Raw genomic sequence first — 16,023 nt, forward strand, 5'->3', positions numbered from 1 at the left:
AATTCCTGCACTGGGGGGCCTATTGTCTGTTAGCTGTTCCTTTATTTGGCGAGGGAGAAGTTTCCTCTCTTCAGGACGTAGTGAAAATATCCCCTTATATAACATGTAGAACCCCCCCTCCCCCTCACGTTTTTCTTCAAAAAGCTTGAAAAACCAAAACACATCCTGCTTCACTCTCATAATCCCATGAACACATGTTTGTATGTGCTTGAAGGCATGTTTCCCTCACACAATACACTTGGACGGCAAAAAAAACAAACACACGCTCTCAGACTTCCTTGCAAAGTCTGGGAAGAAAATAAATATGGCCCTATCACACACATACAGAGAGAAATCCTCCTAATGCCCCCCAAGGATAAAGCACTATAACAGCAGCTGTCCCCATAGACCTCAGCAAGGTACACAGAAAAACCCGCTCATGTGCCCCTTTATCTCAAATAGCTTCACTCAGCAGGTGTTTTGCACCAAACTGAGGGTGATTATGTGCTATATCTTTGGTGGTTTACAAAGCAATGTTGCTTTAAGTATAGTAAATGTCAGAAAAACAAGTAAAGTCTAATTATTTATGACCTCTTTTGTTTCAGGTAAAAGGCAAAGAGACGAAGGAGGGGAAAGAGAAGTCAGGAGCATCTAATGGGCACCAGTTCATTTCCGTGTCTACTCCTGCTCCTTCTCTCTGTGTGGCCTGTGATAAGCCTGTTTCTGGGAAAGATTTGTTGCAGTGTTCCAGTGAGTATATAATGTCAGAACTAGTGTTGGAAAATGTCCTGTTGTGGTTGGAACATATGAAGTTTGTTTGAGTTTCTATGTGCACGCTGCCACAGTGTTTTACCTAGAAGACGTACGTTTTGTGAAATGAGAGGAATGTCGCTGTCACCAGTAAAAAGAATTCAGATTATCAGTTAACTTATAAAATGAACATGGATTTTCTCTGCGCTTTTCTCCAGACTGCTCTCTGAATGTCCATAAAACCTGTCGAGAATCAGTTGCAGTTTGTGGAAAGGTAATAACTCATGATTTCTTTGATGTTAAGGCTTTTTTTATGTGATGTTGTATGTTAGAAAAAGCGATTGTCCTGTTTTTCTTTCATTGGTCTGTTAAAGGTATTGTGGAGGATTTTTGCACATTTTTCAAAAGACCCACCCTCTCCACTTAAAAAAAAAATGCTTTGCACAACCCTGTACCCATTCCCGAGAGGGAACGCCTATTAAACGCGTCCGAGAGCATGCACGAGCCCATTTCTCCTTGTACATTCTCTGTTTAAAAGTTGATGTTCTCATAGCTCATATAAGCTTTCTGTGTCCGACTGTTCACCCAAACCCCTAACCCCGCAATCACTATATAGAGCAGGGGACTATATAGTAGCCTGACGTAGTCCTACTCAATTCTAGTCAGAATATGAGTCTGATACTGCTCCATAGAGCTGTGATTATGGGGCGTGTTTTGAACGAACAAGGAAAAAAAATGCCTCTGCACTCAATTGGATAGACCTACAACCAATAAGAGCAACGGAGTGCGTGACGTATGTTAAGCGACGCATAGTTGTTGTCAACAAAAATCAAAGCGTGCAGTTGCACGCCTATAATAAGAAGATGAGCCTTGATCGCGTTTCTCTGTTCCTCTTTTAAAATTAATTTGCTGTCGATATCTTCTAGAACAGACCTAATAGCAGAATCTACTCACCCCAACTCTCCAGCGGCAGCCATTGTTGTTGTCACCCAAGCGCGTTTTGGTCACGTGGTTGATTACGTTCCTGTTGATCATCTGTCCATCATCGTATAAAGCCCGCCCTGACAATTTGATTGGCCCGCCAGATATTGTGCTAGCATACTCGCGCTACTGTTGAGCAATGCCAGACCGAACTTCCCGACCTCAAACGTTGTGGGCGGGACTAAGTTCGGAATGGCACCCAGGCTAATATATAGTGGACTTTATAGCAAACTCAGTTAACTGACCATTTGGACAGATGATCACTGCTTTTTGCTCGCCGTTGGTCACATAACTACATAATCTACTGTGCGGTGCCTGCACCATCTTTATTATCAGTCGCCCGACAGCGGGCCACTATGACAGCAAATCCCATGATGCTTTGTGAGAGCTCTCCACGCAAAGCATTCCACAATATTTCTGCATCTTCTGAGGCCTTCCTTTTCTTCTCATACACTTCGTAGACACTTTTTCTCTCACGAAAGTCGGCCATTCACCATTGTGAAAAGGTGAGCTTAAATGACTGACTCAAACTGTAGCTCACCCATATACGCCTGAAAGTGTTCACGCGCAGAAAAATATAGCTAATGGGACGAGCATGTGAAACGGCCTTACCTAAACATATCACCAGGATGATTTACAATTAAGAGGACCGCTTATTTAGATGATCCTCCTGGAAATAAAAGATCGTCCTCTATACCTTTAATTAAACGATCAAATAGTACAAGAAATAACCTTTTCCCCCCATAATAGAAATATTAGGAGGAGCTTACATTTTTTTATTTTATAAAATCCAAATATATGTGCAGTAATGCATACATAAAGACTCTAAGATTTTCTTAATTATCTTTTGACCCTAAGGTTTTACCTTCATCAAACAACCTGCAGAATAAAAGGAGATTCGAGTGTCATGCCTTCAAAAGCAAAAATTAAGATTGGGCAGCAAACTGCTTTTTTCAACACATCTTTAAGATTACTAGTTTGTTTTTGTTTTTTTACACACAGTGATCTTTGGATGTTATGAGTAGCTTGTTATTTGGAAAATATCTGCTGAAATCTAGATTTTTTTGTCTTTTAATAGTTAATTTAAAACAATGACCCACAGCATCACTGATCTTCCAACGTACTTAATAATGGAGGTGCAGTACTTTCCCCACAAATTAGTTCTTTCATATCAGAGTGCCTGCTTCCCTGCAGCTCAGTCTTAGTTTAATCACAGCACAAGGTTCCAGTTAAATCTCAGCACTGATTATGTTTGTTATGGTAGGAAACAAAGTATGTTTTTTGCAGCCATCAATCCTTAACTGCATGGGGCTCTTGTAAAATTAAGTTTTGTTAAGAAAATGTTGCCTGTGTTTAATGATGAAAACATAAAGTCATGGATAAATTAATAAACCTAACACTCTCTGAAGACATTTAACAATTATATAATCAAATTCAAGATAGTGATGTATATCTCCGAACAGTTCACAAAAAAGACACAAAAAAGTTTTTGCATGATGAAGGAAAAGCATCAACCTTTTTACTATTAAAATCTTTAGTGTTCATCGTACGTCTTGAACACCCTATCATACAGGTCGTGAAGAAATAGAAAGCATACAGCCCAGCTGCAGAGAGAACGCCGCCATTTTTTTTCTGCAATGTTGCTGTCTTTCTGTAGTTTTCTGAGATAAAGAGAACATGCTGGAGTTAGCTGAGTAAATGTGGAAAGATGAGACTAATTGAAGAAAAGAAAACTTAAATCTTATCCCATCTGGGAAATATGGTGATGTTATCTTGGTTTAGGCCTGCTTTTTCTGGGCCAGTATATCTATCATCAGTGATTAAAGATGGACATTTTTTTTTTTTTTTTTTTAGAAATAACTGCCAGTTTAAAAGAAAACTATCATCACTGTTATCTGCACTTTGAATCTTAAGAAAGGCTGATGTCACAACAACTGCATCTGCTCATATCGTTCCATCAAATTGTAATTACAGAAGAATTAAGTTCATGTTTTGGAATATTATCATTTACTTCAGTTCTAAACACATTTGTGCTCCTTTCAGATATCTAGCATAAAAGTTTCCATGCAGTTTCAGTATGAATTTTAGCATTGCATCATTATGGATTTCTTTTTTTTGTTGTTATTTTTGTTTTAGGAACCTGGATGTTGGGGAATGATTTTTATTAGACTTTAAAAACAAATCAAAATAAAGACATAGCTCTACAGTTATATAATATGATTGGAAATAGGTATATTAACAGTTTTATTTCACTTAACTTAGCTAGGGAAATCACTGAGATATATTATAGAACTTAGTTTTCCTGCCAATAGTGGAACTCATAAAAAGCACAATTTCATATTATAGTACTTGAGAAATTTCTAATAATTTTCATCATTTCCAACAACTCCTTATCCTTGTAGGCTCCCTGGATACAATACTATGATTGGTTTGAACTTAAAACAACATATTTTAATGGATAGATTATAAAAAAAACTACCGGTAATAGAATTATGCATATGGCCATTACTGCACGTTTTCATTATAACTTTTTTTTTTAACCTGGAGTTGGTCATTGTTTTGACAAGAAAATTGGTTTTCTCACCTTTTTTGTTAAAAAGAGTTACTGATCACTATTTTTAAACGCTCCATTATATAAAAAAAGAACACCTTATATTTTATGATTGCAAATATTTCCTTTTAATAGTATTTGCATCTAGAAAAGAGGTAAAGGTCACAGTATAACGACCTCCAACAAACAAAGTGCAGCAATGAGCAATCCCTCATACTGAGCATACAGTGGAAAAGAATATGCCCCAACACTTATAAATCTCAGCTGTTGTATCAGATTTCAAAGGAAGAAAACAATGTTTTATTTTATTATTATTATTAACCCAGTTAAAGTTTCTTTGTAACCTTTCAAGAGGTTAATCCTTTCTGAAAGACAATAACAAACGAAAGCGATTAAGTGTTTCACTTACTCTTGATTACAGTCCAATATACAAATTAACACAATAGGTTATTCACAAAAGAGCCGGGAACCTGTCACATCAAACACTATTGAGCCTTTGTAAACAGAGTGCTGTCTTTTACCCCCGTGCTTTACACAAACATAGAGGTGACACACTTAGGAAAACAGAAGTAAAAGGTTGACAGGTGTGTTTTACATCCATTTGGATCTTATGTGGTTGTGTCTAATATTAACTGTACTTACATTTTGTTATATAAAGAAAAGAACGTTTCCTTTGTACTCCTGCATTTTTCTTCTCCAGAAGTTGCCGGAGAGGAATCCAGTGCTGATGAAAAGCAAGACCATGTCTCTCCCACACAGTGAGTATCCCTGCCCCCAACCCACAAATAACCCAATTAAAAGTCCTTCTTTAGTTTGAATTTATTTAGTTTTCATCTGTCCTCCCTCATCTCACAGTTCACCAAGCTCCTCAAGCCCCCCCACCCCCCCCACCCCCACCCCCACACTAACGCGCACAGCCCTGTTAAACTTCAACCCACCTCAGTGGGGGGTGAAGTCTGGATTTTCTTGATGACTTTTCTTTGGTCTCTCAGGTTGCTTCTGACTGTATGATAATAAGGACAGCTAAAGTTTAAGGTTTTATATGATTAAAGAAAACAAGGGTGTTCTAATTTTTTCCCACGACTGTCTGGACATGTTGCCAATCTGCAGCTGATTGCTGAACAGACTTATTGCAAAATGGCTCCAAATTTGTAGAAGTAAAATAGGTCACTTTAGTTGGCCATGTTTTTTTATTTATTTTTTATTTTTTGCAAAAAGTGCTGTAGCTTTGTTTTAGACTAGCTGACCAGCAACGCTTAACAAATCTAATACAGCAGAGGGAAAAATGTTGTTATTTTAAACAATCATTAAAAATTTGAACCTTTTCAAAGTACTGAACAAAAACAGATACAAATCACTTTCTAAGTCCAGCTCCACTTTGATGGTCGTTCATCTCTCTGCTGATATTTTAGGCTTTGCCAAGGAAGTCTCTCCGAGCTCTCTTTTCTCTTCATCTGCTTGCTCTTCACCATCATCTTCAGGTCCAACGATGGCAAAAGAGAAAAGGGAAACTGTGGCTTCTTTCTCCAAGAGCCAATCAATCTCCATTGACATCAGGTAGAGCAGTATTTGAATCTATATGATGTATGCTAAAGCACTTGTTTACTTCATCACTGAATGATAGCAATCATCAAATACTCCCATAAAAAAACATCCAAAATTATTGTTGCCTGATTTTTTTAAAGTCCAGTCAGTGTGGATGAAACCATCTTTCCCAGACAGGTTTGTCTTCAACATGGGTTTTAAGCCTGGACTCTTTTGGCTTTGTTTCTCCAGCAGATGCTGGAATGAAACCAGGGTGGACAGTGAATGCAACACGACAGCGTGCACTAACAGTTCACCGTCTGAAGATGGAACACCTGTCACAGCAACTCCCCCTTTCGCCGACCTCCCAATTAGCACAAAGGGTGAGGCACAGAGACCTATTGCGTTCAGCGTAAACATCAATTACAAAGTTAATCTTTGTCTTATTGCTGTGTTTACAGATACTGTTGACGCTCCACTTCTGAGTGATCTGTCAGCTGACCTGCTGGGGCTCGAAGCTGAGTCTTGGAGTCTCGCCGTCTGTCCAGAGTTTTGTAGAGAACAAGACAGGCGCACCATCAAACGACAAGATGTTATCTATGGTAAGATCTTTTTTTTTTTTTTAAGGATATGGTTGCACTGTTAAGAAATATATAACACAAACTAGCATAAATGGTTTCTGTCCAATCTCATGGCATTTTGCTTGGTCATTAGCTGTACATGATTTTTGTTTTACTTTCCCAATGAAGGCACCTGTTGCTCAGTGCTTCTATGTGTAACGTTGTCTTTCTGATATCAGTGATTAACAACTACTATTCTCAATAGATTTGTATGTTTTTGTTTTTAATTTGCCATCATATACAGATGACTTATTGCTTCTGTGTTTAGCTTAATATCATTTTTCCTGGAGGAAATTATTTATTCTGTATGGAGAGGCAGTTCAATATTTCTTTTAAATATATTTTTACTACACAATATTGATGAAAAATTTACGAGAGAACAGGAGGAAAAAGCATAAAATGCTGTAGTTTCCCGTCCAAAACTTGACAGCTGCGCTACTATTTAGTTTAGTCTGTTATGTGGATCACTGACAAATCTTAGGTTGAAATGTCCCTTTTATACTAATTCTATTTTCCTTTCAATAAAGCGCACAGACTTAAATTGCGGATACATTATTTATAGTATGTGAAATAAGTGCGGTTGATCCACATATTACTATGCAAATATTAGGCCGTGCATACTGTTTTGGTTCTTTTCATTTAAATTAGTAGATTGCGCGTTCTACAGATAGTTGGAGAGTGACTACAAGAGAAAGATGAGCTTTTAAAGCCATAGAGATGGCGATGATAATGTTAATTATAAAAAATAAATAAAAATAACATTAAACAATATTTTTAGTGCCTATTTCACATTGTGAATGAAAATAAAATAAAACATTTCTAACAGTCCAAATATGTTAACATGCAGCCAAAATCTCTCTCCATCCTCTAGGATTGCACCAATGCCTCCTTTGTTGCAACAACTGCAGATTTATTTTTGTACCTGACTTTTATTAGTACTAAAAAAGATGCAAAAACTGTGTCTACAGTTTAATTTCAGATTTGGAAAATTGCTTTGCACATGGTAAATGTTAACATTTGCATATCCTCCACCCATGAACTTAGAATATGTTCTGCATATTGATGAAGCCAAACATGCAAAAAGGTTTGCACGCAGTGGCTGCTGAATTGTCAATGCAAATCATTTTGCACTTTCTTTGAAGATCTACTCTGCTCGTACAAACATGATTGGACCTGTTTTAACACTTGCAAACCTTCTGAAGATCAGGCCCTTAATGTTTCTATGCTACACTGTGTTTGTTTCTGGGTAAAACCATTTATAGAAGTAATGCTATAATTAGCACTTTAATTTTCTTTTTATCAGAAATAGGTGTTGGCTCAGTGCTTCTGTGTTTAGCTGCATCTATTTCCTAGACAGAACCACTGAATGAAATACCTATTAAGAACTTTCTATTCTCTTAATTTTTATGTTACCTAGACAGTATTCTTGGCTCAGTGCTTCTGTGTTTTAATCTGCCTCTTTTAGAGCATTGATGCGGCTAGCAACTGTTGTGCTTCCTGTGTTTGATCGGGTCCAACAGACAGTCAGTAATTGATTCAACGTCAATGAATACATGTAATTCAATTAGCTTCTTCAGAGTTTTTACCAATTTCCATTACTGAACATTTATTTTTGATTTAATGTAAACAACCATGTAGCTGGGTTGAATTGCTATAAATTACCCTGATGTCTGGTTGGGTGAAGGTTTGAGAGGAGGACCTAAATGCAGAGAGTGAAGCTGAAGATGGTTACTTGCAGATTTAATTTAAAAAGGTGACAACAGAAGAGAAAACCCCAAAACATAAACAGACTAAGGGCCGGATCTATCAAAGGATTGCGTGTATAACAACGTGAGCTATTTCACTGCGCACGCTAAAAAATGTACAAACTGATCTATCAACAGCGTGCTAAAAGGATTTGGTCTTTAAAACGTGCTAAATAGCGCCTCTTATCCATTTAGTACTTTTTCTGCAATGAATATGCAATATGGGGCGTTTACACGCAAAAATGCGTCTTGTGGGAGGAGAACATGTAAATATATTAATTTAGCACTCGCAAAGTGATTTATCAAACCTGAAAGCAATTTTGCTAACGGTTTCTGACTCTATATTTAACACGTTTCAAAAGAAGGTGCAAATGGTCTGTATGCGTAATTGCGCACACATGGCAGCGGTTATTGTCGCAAGAAGGAGACATCAAAATGAAGCAAGGAGACGCAGAGAACGCATTTTTCACTCCGTGTGAATATTTTTGGAATGAACGAGGAAACGATCATCAAAACATATCGTTTATCCAGCATTGCCATTTTGGAGCTGTTGGGGGAACTCAGAATGGATTTGGAGCCAGCCACAAGGAGGACCCACGCAATACCAGATATCACAAAACTCCTTGCAACATTGCACTTTTTTGCATCTGGGATCTCCCAATCTGGGGGTGGGGGTGTCACTGTAAGATTAAAATTTCTTAATGCACTAGTTTGCACAAACTACAAACTACTTTGCCGCAAATCACAAAACGCGCAAAACCATAATTTAAATAGGGTGTCTCCAACAGTTTTGCACCTGCCACCAGTTACGCAATCTCTCTTGTTAAATCACCCGCAAACCATGGTTCAGCCCCTCGCGCAAAATTCCAGTTTGCGAGCGCAAATTACTGCACGCAAAATTGGATCTTGATAAATCCAGCCCTAAGTCCACCACAAACTGAGAACCAGGAATACTCACAACAAGGTGCAGAGAAATGATGATGAACCGGCAAACAGTGACTGAGCAGGAGGTGCATAAATGGGAGACAGAAACAAAGACCAGGCTAATCAGCGGATTGGGAGCAGATGTGGACAGAGGAGTCTAGAAGGGTGCTATGAGAAGGAGACTGAAACAAGAGGGCAACAGAGGGCAAACAAGAAATACCTAAGGACTCAGATACAATCGAAAATAACTTGAATAACACAAAATGGAAATAAAACTAATGAAAACTCGAAGACAAAACTTAAAGAGAACCAAAACCATGAAAACTAATAATAATTGAATACTCTTGGTCAAATTATGTTTTATATGAATGTGACCTGTCTAACTTGGAAAGCAGCTTAAGAGGACATTTGTTGTAAATCTGTGCCTCATAAATGGTAGGAATACTGAATGGAATTCAATTAAGCATTGATTTGCAATAGAACCACCAAGCTCAGCTTTTAACATTCAATTTTCTTAAGTGTCATTTTGGGTAAAAAATACTGTAATATTCGAAAAGACAAAATAAATCCCTTCCTTAACGTTGCAACAATCACAAAAGCAGTTAATTTCTCACAGCTGGTTTTTGAATAATTGTGACCATACTAGCATGTGATTATGCTGTATTTGATAAAGCCTGAAAAAATCAGACCCCCAACACATATTGATGCTTTTATCAACTGTGCTTCCAATTGTGTGATTCACAAGTAACTAATTGTTAAATAAAACCCATAAGTTGGATACTGTGAGAAAGTCTGAGTTTGGATGTTCTCCTGTAACCTCTCTCTGTGTAGAGCTGATGCAGACGGAGCTGCACCACATTCAGACACTGACAGTCATGTCGGAGGTTTTTAGGAGAGGCATGCTGGAGGAGCTGCAGCTCGACTCAGATTGCGTGGCCCGGATCTTCCCGTGCTTGGATCCCCTTCTTCTTCTACACAGGAACCTCTTCAGAGCGCTGCAGGAATGCCGGCAAGCTGCAACCCAAAAGGAAAATTCACGAAATTACCTCATCCATCAGATTGGCGATGTGCTGCTGCAGCAGGTTGGTATTGGCAAGTCAGCTGTTTGTGCAAGATCAATGTTAATGTTCGCAATCATCAATTTCTACTTGTTTAGTTCTCGGATGAAAACGCTGAGAAGATGAAGCAGGTGTACGCAGAGTTCTGCAGTCACCATGCGGACGCCGTGAATCTCTTCAAAGAGCTCCAGCAGCAGAACAAAAAATTTCAAAACTTTGTCAGAGTAAGTTTCATTTTCCAGCCTCTCACAAGGTTTATACAGTAAGATATATTTGATAGACTGAATATGTTTTACTCTCACTTTTTTTCTTTTCTCACAGCAACAGAGTAATAACTCTCTGGTCAGACGAAGAGAAGTGCCAGAATTTATCCTGCTTGTCACGCAGCGCATCACTAAGTATCCAGTTCTGGTGGAGAAGATACTACAGTACACTCAGGGTGAGAGAGCTAGACAGATTTAAAAGTCTTCTACTGCATCTACCCAAATACTGTGCAATAAAAAGTATTTTTACCAGTTGAACTTTACTCCATTTTATTATGTTGTGGCAAAACATTTCCGTGTATTTTTAGATTTGATACGGTTAACCAGAATAAAATTGAACATACAGGGACTGTGAAGTCCTTTAAACCTCTGCCTCAGTTAAAATGTTCTCCAGCCTCTAACAATTTTCTTCTCTACACTTGCCGAAAAATAGTATTTATATTGCATCATACTGCCACCATTATGTTTCTCCATGGAGATGGTGTGTTCAAGGTGATGTTATTTTACCCTCAGTTCTTTTTGCATGAAGGCAAAATGTTTGATTTTTGTCTCATTTAACTAGAACACCTTCTTGAGCAGTTTTTCTTTTTCATTTTTATAGCTTGTGGCAAACTTTAACATAGTTTTTTTTCTTTATGTTAGATTTGTAAACTCCAATAGTTGTCAAGTCAACTGATTTACCCAACTTGCCTGAACTAAAGATCTCTGTAGCTCCTCCAGCATTACCATGGGCTGCCTCTCTGTTTGATGCAGTCCTTGCTGATCCTGACACTTTAGAAGTGCAAACATATCTAAATGGGTTTCAGCTATGCAGTTTTCTTTAAGATGTTTAATACTTGGGATATTTTTATAACTAACTGTTTTATACTAATCCTAGACTCAGGTCTGAAGGCACCGTATTCCATTGGATTTAATGCAGAGGTTTGGACTAAATGGGAACATATTAAACTGCAGTCACAAGAAAAAAAAACATAAACATAAATTTATAATTTTCTTTTTCCTTCAAAGTTATACTTTTTTTAGGTCTGTCACATGAAATTGTTTTGAAATACATTCATGGCTTTAGTCTAAAATAGCTAAAAAAGTATGATAAATTTTAGATGGTATACATTCAAATAAATATAGTACATGTATTCATTGTCATCTTAAAGATGTCCTAATTGAAAGATAAGGTCATAAAATGAATTCTTCCTTATTTAATCTGATTAGGACTTATTTTAATGAATCAAATAGAAGCCAAATTGGAATATAAAGTTGTTTGTCTATTCTATTGCCACTGTTTCCACCCACAGAAGGAAGCCGGGAACACTCTGACTTGTCAGATGCTCTGGCTCAGATCCGGGAGATCATCACAGCAGTGGACCTGATGGTTGGTAAATATGAGAGATCTCAGGAGCTGCAGGAAGTGCTGGCCAGGCTCGAAACCAAGAGCATCGCCAAGCTTAAGAACAACAAGATATTTCGCAAACAAGACCTGCACAGCAAACACAGGGCTTTGCAGCACAAAGGCCTTCTCTACTGGAAGACTGCAACCGGGCGTCTAAAAGGTGTGAATGAGATCATCTCTGGTACAGAATTAGATTTGCTTTCGACAGAATGCGAAAATTTTTTATAAATATTTCAACTATTTTTTTTCACAGACACTTTAGCACTTTTGCTAACGGATGTTCTGGTTTTTTTGCAAGAAAAAGACCAACGCTTTGTATTTGCCTCTGTGGTAAGGCATTTACCCAGACTCTGCTTTGAAACTCGATACACCTTTACTCAAGTTTTCCATGTTGTAACCTTTCCCTTCTGGACTCTCTCCTTAAGGACCAAAAGCCTCCAGTTATTCCCCTGCAAAAGCTCATTGTGAGAGAGGTAGCCAATGAGGAACGAGGAATGTTCCTTATCTCTGCATCTTCTGTTGGGCCAGAGATGTATGAAGTTCACACCATCACAAAAGAGGAGAGAAATGCCTGGATGAGACACATCCGACAAGCTGTGGAGAGGTGTGTGTGTGCACATGTGGTTCACATCAAGGTTATGGTGTTTTTCTGTTTCAGCATCGGAGTGTCTGTGTCAAGTTAATAGATGATAATGACTAGATTACTCATTATCTAACCTACTGAACTACACTGCAGTTGTCCAGAGGAAGAAGAGGAGGAGGAGAGAGCTACAGAGGCAGAAGAAGCCAGACAAGCTGCAGAAGTGAGAGTTCAGAAGATCAGCAAATTCCAGGGTAAAAGCAAAGTTTAAATGAATCTATAAATGTAAAATCCTTTGATCTAAAGCATAAACAACAAGCCCTACTCTCTGTGTGGATATTTGTACAGAAACACTGCTTACTCAGGACCAACAGATCTGCCAAAGCTTGGAGGAGAAGTTACAGCTTTACGCTGAACTCACAGAATTAACTCTCTGCGCTCCAGAGTCTATACCACATCCCCATCTGCTGGTCGGGCCTGCACAATATGTCGATATTGAGGCGCCACGTCAGGCATCGTCGCTGCTCACAGCTGCACTAAAAGAAGGTGATGATCAGGATTTGTAGTATGTTTATAAAGACAGCAAACTCGGATATATGCTTTTTAGTACACTAAAAAGCCTATAGCATTAATTTTTCTAAGTGAATATCTGACTAGGCACATCTAGGGGCAGTTTCAATAAACTCATGCCTTCCACCGCCTGGCAGAGTTGAAATGTGACCTTATTAACTTGGTTTTGACTCATTGATTAGTTGTATCATGTCATATTACAACTACAAACCTGCTTCAGAAAAAGGGATTTCCTGTGTTAAAAATGAGCAACACGATACTGTATTAAGGCACAGTGCATAGTAGGGGTAAAGGGTTGAGAAAGAAAAACAGTATTGGACTCGGGCTGTAATATTCTTGATTCTTTTTAATTAACTAATTTATTAAGAACAATGCAATATTTGTGCGTATCAGTTTTCATAAAATATTTGTGAAAAAAAAAAAAAAAAAACAAGAATAGTTTGATGTTTCAAAAGACTAATCTGTCCATTTTTATGGCGGAACTTTGTAAATGCAAACTTTGTCTGCTGATGCAAACAAAACACATCTATCCTGGGGAAAGTCGTGAAGCCTGCAAAGATTCAGGTGTTAATATAAAACAGTGTTTCATATGAATTTGGCTTACACACTCAAGTCTAGAGGGTCTGGTTCTGCTGCAGCTCAGAAACACTCTGGATGGCTAAAATGGTTGCATAGATAAGGAGAGGAATACAGCATTAGAAAAAGAGAACTCTTTCTTTTGATTTTCGTTTTTTGCAATAGCATACGTTTTGTTTATATGTGATTGTATAAGCATTACTTTAAGTTGTTTGTTTCAATTACATCATCAGTATTTACTCATGTTTGCCTTTCTAGCTGAGAACCTGATCAACATTCTTCAGACTCGTGATGTAGGTCCAGTCCACAGTCAGAACTCTCCCGTCCAAGCGCCTGAGTGCTGCAGCTACAACAGCCACGGCAGCAGCATCCAGGAGTCTCCTTCTGAACGTAAATCCTAAACACCAACATCTTATCTCTTTCAAATATTCCAAAACTCTAAATGTGCAACTCTCCTTTTTTTTGTCCAAGCAGCAGATTATCTAAGCACACTCAGTATAAGCTCCAATTCTCTGGGATCGGACTGCGAGCTAGCGGCCATGGACAACACAACATGGAGCTCAGCAGTCGAGCTCAAAAAAGGGGAAACAAAAGGGACATTATTAAAGGTTCAGGCAGTTTTCTTTTGCCCAGTAATTTTCACAAATTAACAAACAGAAGTTTTTTTGTTTGTTTTTTGTTTTTTAATGATAGCAAATTGTTATTTTAGGTGACAGAAAGCGTCCAGAGCCTGACTCAGCTTCTCTACAGTCTACAGGTCTGAAAAGCACACAACTCTTCTAAACAGTCAAAATACTTTTAAAAGATTAGCGAAAGATACAAAACAAGGGAATTTAAATAGCTTGCTTAGCTCTGGTCTTAAAAACATAATATTAGGAATATTTAGTATCTATATTAGGCTTCTTACTGTAAAACTGATATTTATTTAATAATTTATAGCATGATGACAGAATTCTGACAAAAGTCCATATGTTTGTGGTGGCTATATTACACTTTTCTAAGGGTTCCTGCCATGTTTACAGGCAGCAGTAACCCTTCAGGACAGCTTCTATGAAGTCCAAAAACTTCTTCTTCAAGAAGGAGAAAAACCTCAGCTTCGCAGCATCACATCCCTCCAAACCAACCTGGTTTGTTCACAGAAATATTCGTCTCTAATTACTCTCCCAGTCAATAAATGTGTTTCTCTTGTGTGGAGTGTGTGTGTAATGTGAGACTCAGTATCAAAATATCAATTAGCTTTTTTTTTATCCCAGGAACAGGAGAAGCAGAGGAACACAGACAAGGTGAAAGAGGAGAAGAAGAGTTTGGAAAGGAAGAAGGAGGATGCGGATGAGGTGCAGAAGCTTCAAGCTAAGCTCAAACAAGAGCTGCAGCGCTGGGAAAAGGAATGTTTGGCTAGAGAGAAACAGCAGGTGAGACCTAAGCCCTATAGTTATCAAATATTAAAACAAAAAAAAGATTTCCTCCATGGTACTGGAATAGAATAGAAATGGACTTTATGATTCCCTAATGATTTTGTTTTGTTCCCAGCTGACTTCTCAAAATTATTATGCGTTTGAACTTTTTCCCCACATTTTGTCACATAACAAGCATCATTTTATTTTATTGTATGTTATTTAGAGGTGAAAAGTAACATATACATGGTTTACAAAAATATTTTTTAACCAATGAAAGTCTAAATATTGTATAATGCATATAGTATATTTTGTGCTGTTTGAAGAACATGATGGAAAACTAGGACCAAGGCGGACCCTTGAGAGGGCAGAAGAAAGGTTGTGGAGCTGATTTAGGCAGCCATAGTAGCCTACGTTAGCTTCATGTAGAGGACACTCTTTTCTTGGCTAGTCAGACAAGTTTATAAAAAGCCAAAACAAAAGAGCTAAATAGGCACAGCCCTGAAAGAAAGCCTTCAACTTCCAGCAGGGCATCAACCCTAAGCAAAAGGCTAGAGCTGCCAAGGATTGGATTAGATCAAACCTAAATGTAATCTTGATTAATTCAACTATATTGATCTCACATTGGAGAAATTTACCTCTGTATTTAACCCATCCCCTTGGGGAGCATTTGGCTGCCATCTTGTGGCATCAGGGCAGCAGTGTGGGGTTAAGGATCTTGCTCATGAGACGCAGAGTGGCAGCCTGTTGGAGTGGGGCTTGAACTCAGAACCTCACAATTCCAAGTTCTATGCCCTAACCACTAGGCCGCCACTCCCATTCAGGTAAGTAAAGATCTGTGATAAGACTTAATAGTTAAACTCTCCAATGAAATATGATTAAATTGAGTTAGTTTCTCAGCAAAAAATTCTCAGCACACATCTTAGAAAAGCTGGGAAAAAACATGCCACAGGAGAAATGCAGGAGTAATTGCAGGGAAAGGTGGATAAATACAAAAGCACATCCCTCTTTTCAAATATAGATTTGTGAAATATATAAAAAAAGAACTTGTTTCAATTTACCTCAAATTGAAAATTATATCCTACTTTCTACTGGTCTGTATAATACAGTCTTAATGTTGA

The 16,023-nt window shown here is 38.1% G+C and overlaps 1 protein-coding gene across 9 annotated transcripts in view; it reads left to right on the forward strand.

The window, feature by feature from the left end:
• LOC119778157 (rho guanine nucleotide exchange factor 28-like) overlaps positions 1-16,023 on the forward strand; it is a 65,415-nt gene that overhangs the window by 42,182 nt on the left and 7,210 nt on the right. For 4 of the 9 annotated variants that reach the window (XM_038277281.1, XM_038277279.1, XM_038277286.1 and 1 more), the window contains 19 exons: positions 585-729; positions 948-1,003; positions 4,962-5,019; positions 5,674-5,818; positions 6,038-6,168; positions 6,247-6,387; positions 9,906-10,156; positions 10,231-10,356; positions 10,454-10,571; positions 11,688-11,942; positions 12,036-12,112; positions 12,208-12,386; positions 12,519-12,616; positions 12,711-12,908; positions 13,767-13,898; positions 13,983-14,116; positions 14,218-14,265; positions 14,531-14,635; positions 14,762-14,920. In XM_038277281.1, coding sequence (XP_038133209.1) covers positions 585-729; positions 948-1,003; positions 4,962-5,019; positions 5,674-5,818; positions 6,038-6,168; positions 6,247-6,387; positions 9,906-10,156; positions 10,231-10,356; positions 10,454-10,571; positions 11,688-11,942; positions 12,036-12,112; positions 12,208-12,386; positions 12,519-12,616; positions 12,711-12,908; positions 13,767-13,898; positions 13,983-14,116; positions 14,218-14,265; positions 14,531-14,635; positions 14,762-14,920 — 2,556 coding nt within the window. The remainder of the gene's footprint in view (positions 1-584; positions 730-947; positions 1,004-4,961; positions 5,020-5,673; positions 5,819-6,037; positions 6,169-6,246; positions 6,388-9,905; positions 10,157-10,230; positions 10,357-10,453; positions 10,572-11,687; positions 11,943-12,035; positions 12,113-12,207; positions 12,387-12,518; positions 12,617-12,710; positions 12,909-13,766; positions 13,899-13,982; positions 14,117-14,217; positions 14,266-14,530; positions 14,636-14,761; positions 14,921-16,023) is intronic. The other 5 variants (XM_038277287.1, XM_038277280.1, XM_038277282.1 and 2 more) reach the window with 4 other exon arrangements.

Source organism: Cyprinodon tularosa, unplaced genomic scaffold (assembly GCF_016077235.1).
Source record: "Cyprinodon tularosa strain WSP-4 unplaced genomic scaffold, ASM1607723v1 ctg130, whole genome shotgun sequence".
NCBI classification, from domain to species: Eukaryota; Metazoa; Chordata; class Actinopteri; order Cyprinodontiformes; family Cyprinodontidae; genus Cyprinodon; species Cyprinodon tularosa.